Source organism: Nanorana parkeri, unplaced genomic scaffold (assembly GCF_000935625.1).
Source record: "Nanorana parkeri isolate BGI_ZX_2015 unplaced genomic scaffold, ASM93562v1 scaffold1152, whole genome shotgun sequence".
NCBI classification, from domain to species: domain Eukaryota; kingdom Metazoa; phylum Chordata; class Amphibia; order Anura; family Dicroglossidae; genus Nanorana; species Nanorana parkeri.
In genome coordinates, this window is record NW_017307420.1 from 405,512 (window position 1) to 414,835 (window position 9,324).

At 39.2% G+C, this 9,324-nt stretch overlaps 1 protein-coding gene across 1 annotated transcript in view; it reads right to left on the reverse strand.

The window, feature by feature from the left end:
• Window positions 1-594: 594 nt before the first annotated feature.
• LOC108796688 (granzyme K-like) overlaps window positions 595-9,324 on the reverse strand; it is a 17,764-nt gene continuing 9,034 nt past the window's right edge. The window contains exons 2-5 of the mRNA XM_018568188.1: window positions 7,517-7,670; window positions 4,259-4,401; window positions 3,418-3,683; window positions 595-814 (exon numbers count right to left, since the gene is read on the reverse strand). Coding sequence (XP_018423690.1) covers window positions 650-814; window positions 3,418-3,683; window positions 4,259-4,401; window positions 7,517-7,670 — 728 coding nt within the window. The 3' untranslated portion in view covers window positions 595-649. The remainder of the gene's footprint in view (window positions 815-3,417; window positions 3,684-4,258; window positions 4,402-7,516; window positions 7,671-9,324) is intronic.

The window sequence follows — 9,324 nt, forward strand, 5'->3', positions numbered from 1 at the left end:
TCCTTTACACTGTATATGTTCATTGGAGTGGCATTCAGAATAAATTGCATAGCAACTCTATATATCACATGTATGTGAATAGAGCCATAAAGAGACCCTGACACCAAGCCATTTATTTCAACAACAATCTTCGCATTAGTTTATAGGTGCATTTAACATATTTTATGCAGGTTATGTACCTGTAAAAGTATCCTTTGTGTAGACATCCAAAATACCATGAGACTTCTGCCATCTTGGATGTGAGGACAGTAGCCCCAGCAGACTCAGAGCTCTCATTCAAGTGACACTCTATAGCATTGCCCTTCATAAAGGTTACTCTATATAGGAAGGTGAGGGGAGGGGCAGAGTAGTTGTGCCAGCACAGACATTAATTAGGCTATAGAAGAGCAGGGCTATGATGTGGCAAGAGTCAGGGGAAACTGTGGTTGTGCTAAAGAATTGACTGGAGTGTTTGAATTCCCGAGCAAGTTCAAAGCTACATTGCAAGTGAATACAACACTTGTTAATGAAAAGGAAAAATGCTGCAGGTAAGCATTGAAAAGGTCTCTTTGATAAATACAAAAAAGAATCTTCCATACAGATCTCACTTGACATATAAAGCTTTTACAAAAATGGCGGTGTAATGGTAGAAGAAACAACACATGATTTATTAAGTGAGTTTAGTGCTGTTGATTTTGCTTTGTATCCAGTCGATGTATTCCTGGGTCAGGCGAGTGAACACGGAGGCCTTGTTAGGTTGTCCACATTTTTTTGGTCCAAATGATGTCACTCCTGACAAGACTCCATTGCAGATTAAAGGACCACCTGAATCTCCCTGGAAAAAAACAATGCATTTTTTAATAAATTATTTATTTTGTATGCAATACATAGGGTACTTACTTTACAATTGTATCTTTAAAAAAAAATATACAGTATGAGCACAATTATCAGGAGAAAATCCAGCACATATCTACTGAAGAGTGACAGGGGTCTATTTTTTTAAACAATTCACAGCATCAATTTGCATATATGTCAACATGAGGTTGACCACATTATGGTCACTACATGGCATTGAGGAGCATAGAAAATAAATACTTATTTGCTATGTTCCTCAGCGTTGTGAAGTGGCCATAATGCAGTATTAAATGGAAAAAAAAAACATTCAAAAATACATTGCCTTGTATGAGAAAAACTAAAGAACATTATTTTGGCACATATCCGCACAGAATGAATGTTCACAGATATTCACAGGGCAAAGGACCCTGTGGATCGTTTATAAATAGACCTCTTTGTTTACGGTTACCATAAACAGTAGATGATTGTTACTCAGTTTGGCCAACTTTGGCAAGACTGTATAGTACTTTTTCTTTTCTAATGTTTTGCTGAAATTTTTTGCAAAGTAGTTCCAGTGGTGAGCAACATTGGTGAAACAGGGAGTTGACAAGGAACAGAGAATAAAGAAAATGACACATTCATACCCAAAGGTCATACAAAAAGAGCTTTAAAGGTCACAACAGTAATGTGAGGGTAGGGGTGATGTATAGTAGGCGTGCCAGTGGCATTCTGAAGACTATCTCTATCTTATGTGATATACAGTAAATCCAGGGCATGCCTTTGGATCTTTAAACAGTAATTCCACTTTCCCAGGCAAATTTGGGAAAATGGAGTTCCCCCCTTCAGTCTGGCCTCTTCTCTCCCTGTTATACTTACCTTTGGGCGAAAGCTGGTGTACTATGCATACTCTGTACACGGCAGCACAACCCTGCACTCTGTATTTGTATTTTGAATTTTGCTCACAAATAGCCTGACCGTGCTGACCAATAGGCAGCACTTCTTAGATTTCAGCATTAAAAAGCCTAAAACGTGGTTAAAACTGTGACTACACAACCCCTTCAGTAGTGCACCGCTCACAGTAAACACCAGCCAATGCACTGCTTTATACAGGGAGTGGCTGTAGAATATATCAGCTTTTACTTTTGTAAAAGAGTAATCTTCATACCACAGCTCCTATGTTTCCTGTGGTCAATCTTGACCAAAATCCACAGACCCCCTGAAACCATGCACTGCCTATAGTAATACAGAAAAAGTATTTGAGAACGAGAAGAATATGTCATTAGAAAATCCAAAAATAGCAGAGAAAAGTACTGATGTGATAACCTGAAGGGGTATCTTGGCTTCTTAGAGCCTTAAGATCCTTTAAGATGCTCAGATTGGGTTCACACTGTTGTGGTGTGTTAATGCGCACACATTGCCATGTTAGATGGCTGAAAGAATGATTTGATAATACAATACTGGTCCTCTTTAGAAGTATATGTTAAAATCAAAAGTCTTAAATAATATTCAGCAGATTTTCATTCTATGCCTCCTTTTGTTTATCTGTTTTGTAATTTGCACTTCTTTTATGGTATAGCATATTGGAACTGGCCGTTAGTGATAAGAGTTATCTATGACTAATGCTATATGATTCCAAAGTTCTTCTTGTAATCTTATTTCTCAAGACACTGCTTCTCTTCAGTATGTGCTCATATGGTGCAAAGTTTAAACGTTGATTAAGCATTCTGTAATAGTATAAAAAGCTAAGACATTCTTCTAATAAATTGAACATGTTTGAATCTGCCTCAGTGTAGTTCATTCTGTGTTCCCGAAGTGCTTTGAAGGAGAATCCCCCAGCCGTCTAGAGCCCCTTTCAATGGCTTTCTCCTGCATCCTGCTAGACAGCTATGGAGGGGGTAGGAGGAACTAGAGCGAGGCTTTACCATCATTTGCCTAAGCTCCTGCAGATAGAGCAATGTACTGCCAATCTAAAAGGACTGTAGATGAAGCTGGGCATGGATATTCACTGATAGAGCCATCAATGGTGCCAATATCTCAGCAGCTACAGCAGCAGCAAGGGGTATAACGCTACTGTGTTTGCACTGCGGAAGTACGCTGCCACCCTGGGCATATAGAACTAACTATCCAATAGTCTTACTAGCAGAATTAACAGATATTTACAAAATCATTCACAGGGTACGTAGAAAAACAGAGAACCCAGGTATGGACAGTTCACATCACATATTTGATATCATAGTTAGATTATATTATGGATTGTAAGCTCTCATGGGCAAGGCCCTCCTTACCATCTTGTCTTCAATTGTATTATAATTGTAATGTCTTCCTTATAGCGCAAACTGTTGGCGCTATATAAATCTTCTATAATATCATTATTATTATCAATAATAATAATATAATAATAGTTATATTTTAAAGATATTCTGTCCCTTTACACATTAAGGGGTCATTTTAAAGCCCATTCTCTGACTCACCACCACTCCGTTGCCCTGCAGTGTAAACCTTGTTGGAAGACTTCATTATGTGAGGAGGCCATACCTGGTAACGCCATATCTCAACCTGTGTTGTCACCCTGTCACATGTCCGAGAGACAGGCAGTATACTTACAGTACATGTATCCTGTCCTCCAGGTCCCACACTGGTGCACATCATATTTTCTGTTATTTCCATCTCAAGCCTTATATAACGATCAGCACATGTCTCTCTGCTTAGGACGGTGACATTAACTTCCAGTAGATATTGTGATTCATCATCTTTTTTAGTCTTCCCCCATCCTGCTGTTTCACATACAGTCCCCTCCTGTAGGTCGTTAGATGGTTTTGGCAGAGGTAGAAGCTGAACACCTTTTCCCAGCTTGGCTGCACGAGGTAACTACAATATATGTGAAAGATTTTTATGATACACAAAGAAAGATTTTAATGATAAAACTCTATACAAAGAAAGATTTTTATGAATAAATTAAGAGAATAACTGTTACCAAATGCAGGTGAATCTCCCTGGTCAGTGTTTTTTTAATATACAGTGAATTACTCACTGCTTCATATATACAGTAAACTCCGCGTTATCCGGCATCCACGGGGATCGGTAGATTCCGGATAAATGTTGTTTCTGGCTGCTTGAGAGTTACTATTAAAAATAGGTCTAACTAATGCCATACCGCATACTATACCAAATCATAGCATAAACTCTGTATTGACTTCATATTAAAGGAGAACTATGGGGTCAGGGCTTTTCCCCATAGTTCTCCTTAGGGTAAGAGGAGAACACAAACTAGCGTCCTCCCGTCACCCTAAGCTCAGTATACCACAAATGGGAGAACTGGAACTTGGAAAAGGTTGTCCTAAAACAATGTTCAGTATTGCAATATGCTGTAATAAAATAATTGTAATTCTCATTTTCATAATTAATAATAATATAAGAATAATGTATGTGTCCGGTATACCTACTCTATATAGTTTAAGATCATTAAAATATTTGCTGTTGTTATAGCGAGGGTGCGTAAAACTCTTGGGAGAACGAAACATCTGCTTCTGTTTCTCATATTTGTCCATGTCATGAGCACCAAGAATAACAGTTACAACACTCCCAAGCCTGAAAGAAAGAGATAACCAACATGGCAGTCATTATATTATACTGTACATGTGCCATCGCATTATATTAGAGTTTTTTTTCCATACTTGTGTGAATTGTGCGTAACCGATATGAGTGTTTGTCATATAATGATATAATACAGTAACTCTGTACTGATATACATAGTTACATAGTATTTGGGGTTGAATAAAGACATACGTCCATCAAGTCCAACCCATATAGGTCCACGCATCATCTCATTCTTAGGGATACTGGTATCCCTGGATATTACGGTCCCTCAAGAAATTGTCCAAACGTTTCTTGAACAAATCTACACTCTTGGCTGAAATCACTGCCGATGGCAGTGAGTTCCAGACCTTAACCGCTCTTACTGTAAAGAACCCTCTTCGCCCATTGTGCTGGAATTTTTTCTCCACCAACTTTAGGTGGTGGCCTCTAGTCTTTGTAATGGAGTTAATCTCAAACAGTTTGTTGCCAATGTTGAATAATGTGAAACCTCGCGCCACTACTCTAATCAAGTTAAGCAGCAGCTGAAATCTGTGTGGTCAGATATAACGTATGAAATTAATGGTAAAAGCCGCACCAACAAGAAAAACGTATGTGTGTAACTTGCACTCCAGTGAAAATAATAAATGGTTAAAATATTTTTTAACCATTTATTATTTTCACTGGAGTGCAAGTTACACACATGCGTTTTTCTTGTTGGTATTCTTTGCACATTGCATCACATTGATTCACAGTTAATATTTAGTGCATTTGATTTTTCATTATGGATATTTTGTAGCAATTACATTTACACTAAGGTGCATGTTATATACATGCATTTCTTTTTTGTTTTGCACTTTTTACACATTGTATGACATTACTCCAAGGTCAGTATCTACTATATCTGACACTTTGCGGTCTCATTCACACAGCGCGGTTGTTGCCAATGTTGCTGACCTCCACCACAGCCTGGTGCGTTATGTCCAGACTCTTTTCCATGACTGTTATGCTCCTAAGTGTTTCAAGTTTCTTGCTTAGATCCAGAATCTGGGTTTCCAAACAAGCAACTTGCTCACATCTCGTGCAAATGTATTCCCCCTCAAACGCATGTTCAAGGAATGCATTGCGCACGACATGCACCTGGTTGCATACCCACTCATGGAAGACATTATTTTATTTCACCCTTCTTACTAATTTTTTTTACTTTTATATTATTTTTATGTAAATCGAGACTACTTATTTGTAATTTATTTATCTAAGGTTTAGTGGTTCACAAGTGGCACGTTCAATAACTTGTTTTTTAAACTAAATTTTATTTATACCACCGCCCTGGTTAAACTTCAATTGTTTAAACGCCACTTAGCTCCCAGGCACTTTGTTCCCAAGCCCTGTGTGAGCAAGCTCAAAATGAGTGGTGCACTAGTTTATAATACACCTGCTCAATGAGAGATGCCTGAGCTCAATTAACCACTCCCCCTAACCAGAGATCTGCAAACCGGAGGGGAAAAAAAAGGGAAGAGTTTAAAAACTTACAGAAAAGGAAAAAGAGTTTTTAAATACTAAAAAGGAAGGAAGGAAGCAGAGACAACAAGTATTCCAAAAATCAAGCACTCAATATATCCCAAACAGTTCAAATCCAATTTTTTAACGCCACTTAGCTCCCAGGCACTTTGTTCCCAAGCCCTGTGTGAGCAAGGTTTTTTTCTGAGATATTTTAGGTAACTCTGACACTGTTCTGAAGTTTAGAAAGGTCTCTGTTGGTTACATTCAATATCCTCATATACTGCCCAATCAGAGCAATTTAAAGCACACAGGCCTCCTTTACAGTACTTATTATTGATGGTGGTTTATCTCTGAATGTAACCTAATAAATTGAACCTCTGATCAGCATGGAGCAAGGGATCTATCAAAGCCACAGTACCATAAACACCATAAGGGAGCAAGCATACTGTTGATGTTGTTAATGTTTGTAGTACTTCTAGGCATGCTGGTGTTATCAGACGCTGCTAGTTGGTCACTTTGGTGCTGTAGTACTTTGAGTCACTAGTTGTCCTGGATTGAATGACACCCAATGTCATTCAACATGGAAGACAGAGGACATCCTGTGAGTACAGTGTGTTATGGACCCGCATCCTAGAGAATTGTCATCATGGCACCTTGGACTCACATATAGTGATGCAAAGAGCTGTGATGATGTAATTACAGGGTAAGTTAACCTTTCACACCATGTTTCATATTACACCCATATTCGGGGTGTAACATGACACATGGTCACATCGAAACCCCCTCCCCCATCCTGCCCCACCAATTACCTGAATCAAGGTTCTTCTCCCTGCAGGCTTTTGTTGATTATTGAAAAAGGTGCGGCTGTGCGTGGCTTTGCCCACACAGCCATGCCATCCAATTAACGGATCCTTTGACAAGATCTGTGAATAGAGAAACTATTCACCACCGCCACCCATTAGCCACCACAACAGAGTTACTAATAGTTCTCAGTGGCATACAAGTGCAGTGACGTCAACGCACTTGTAGTCCACTCATTCTTCCTCCCCTCCCTGTGGTACGGGAGATAGAATCTGCAGGGCCACAGCATTGCACTCGCAATCCACTCCCCGTGGTTGCAATGCTTTACTGCCTCCAATGCACATTCTTTCTTTTATTAAGAAGTGCGCATTTTTATTAATTTTTTTAAAGGTGGAATTTACTTTCTAAGTCAGTACCCCTTTCTGCATCAGTGAGGACTGCCTACTGCTAGAGAAGATTGAAACCGGAAGAGGACCCTACAGGTTACATGACCAGCCTGAAGACATCTGAGAAGACAAGTAGAAAGTAAAAGTGTAAACTACAGTCAGAGAGTGTGAATGGGTGGGGGGCATGAAACCTGGTGTTTCGAAGCTTCAAGAGTGTATATCAGGGAAGGGAGAAGTAGTAAATTACAATAAAAGTACAGGACTTATAGATGGATATAAGTGCTGATTGGAGACAGGAAATATAGTGCTGGGTGGTAATTAGTGTGCAAGGTTGCAGGGCAAATAAAAAATGGGCCCACATATACAGTTTCTAATCTGTTTCATTTGTTAACATTTTAGGATATGCGGAATCCTTGTGCTATGAAAGCAGATGTACTTACATTTGACAGTGACCCGCAGTGAGCACCCATCTGGGATGAATTAGACTTCCTCCACATATACTTTCTCCATAGCTTGTTTCAAACTTTATCAGAGCCATGTACGGTCTGGAATGTGGATTAGCTATCTCTCCATCTATTATTGTTATTTTGGCACCTGTGTGAATGAAGAATATCTTGGTATTATTATTATTATTATACAGGATTTTTATAGCGCCAACAGTTTGAACAGTCTCATAGGGAAAAATTGCCATACCATGAAGCGCTTATAAAATACTTTCCAGAAAATTAGACTGCAGAGTCACTCAAATCCAAGTTGACAAAGCATGGGGGTTTTATAATCTTTTATATGCTAAACGCATTAGGCAGCCTTTCTCAACCAGAGTGCCTCAAAATGTTGTCACCAGCAGGGCCGGCCTTAGGCCTTTGGGCGCCCTGTGCGAGAAAGCTTTACAGCGCCCCTCAGTGGCCACACCCTTTAGTGGCCACACCCCCGTAACCACACCCATTTCCCCCAATATCCGCACCATTTAAAGACTCCTATTTTGTTAAGCCGCAAAGAAACATATTAAAAAGTATGATAAAAATAAAACTTTTATTCAAAGGTATTAAACTTGTAGGCACAATAGAAGTATTCTTATCAAAAGTTAAACAATAAATGTCAAACTACAATAGAGTCTATAAAAATAAAGTGTCAGGATGTCATGCTGACCCCTTTTTTCAAGTAAGTGCACCTAGAAAAGTAAAAATAAAAAACAGAACACAAACCCCAGGCTACATGTAAATTAATTAATTACTATATGTCCGAATATACGATAAATGTATTCAGACACATAATAATAATTTGTTTGAGAATGTGGGGCGGCCATGTGGGCCACCAGCGTTCTCTGTGAATGCGTACCACCATCTTGGAGGCAGGGAGCATGACGTTACATGATGCCATGCATGAGTGGCGTCAGGTGACCTCACACGCCGATATTGGCCCCACCATCTTGGTGTATACCTAGATATACACCAAGATGGCGGCGCCCAACACGTGCGGTTTTATATGACGTCATGCACCCCGCCTCCAGAACACGCCAATGGCTGAATACAAAATAGCATAAAAATGTGTTTTGTTTGATGAAACAAATGAAAACAACTCATTTCATCTGAAATGAATTTTTAGTCTTCGCACATGTCTAATAATACGTTTGTGTGTGTGTGTGTGGGGGGGGGCAGGGGAGTCTGTTTTCACTTTTTTAAAATAATTTTTTCATATTTATTTATTTTTTTACTGTTGGGGGGCTTCAGGGAAATATTAGGGGACAGCGCCCTGTGCGGCCGCACGGCTCGCACACCCCTAAGGCCGGCCCTGGTCACCAGCATCTTGGAAATAAATGATAGTAATCCAGGGAAGGTGGGATCCATTCAGAAAAAAAGACCAGGCCTGCTACCCCAATGCCATGCTGCTGCAGCTGTGGCTCCTGGTGTGATGGTAGGACTCTCATATGAAGTGGGAGGCTTTGATGTGAAACAGGGAATTCTGATGTGAAAGGAAGGGACTGTTTTGAAGGGGGGGGCTTTGATGCAGACATCCCAACCTGCAAAACCTTATTTCAGGGAGGTTCCCATCTCATTTCAGGGAGGTGCCCTATCTGTTTTTTGGGTTGTTTTTTTTACAGTGGCTGTAGTCAGAATATAAAAGAAATAATAATGATTATATATATATTATTATCATTATTATTATGATATTATTATTAATATTATAATAATGATAATATATATATATATATAATATATGTATATATATATTATTATCATTATTATTT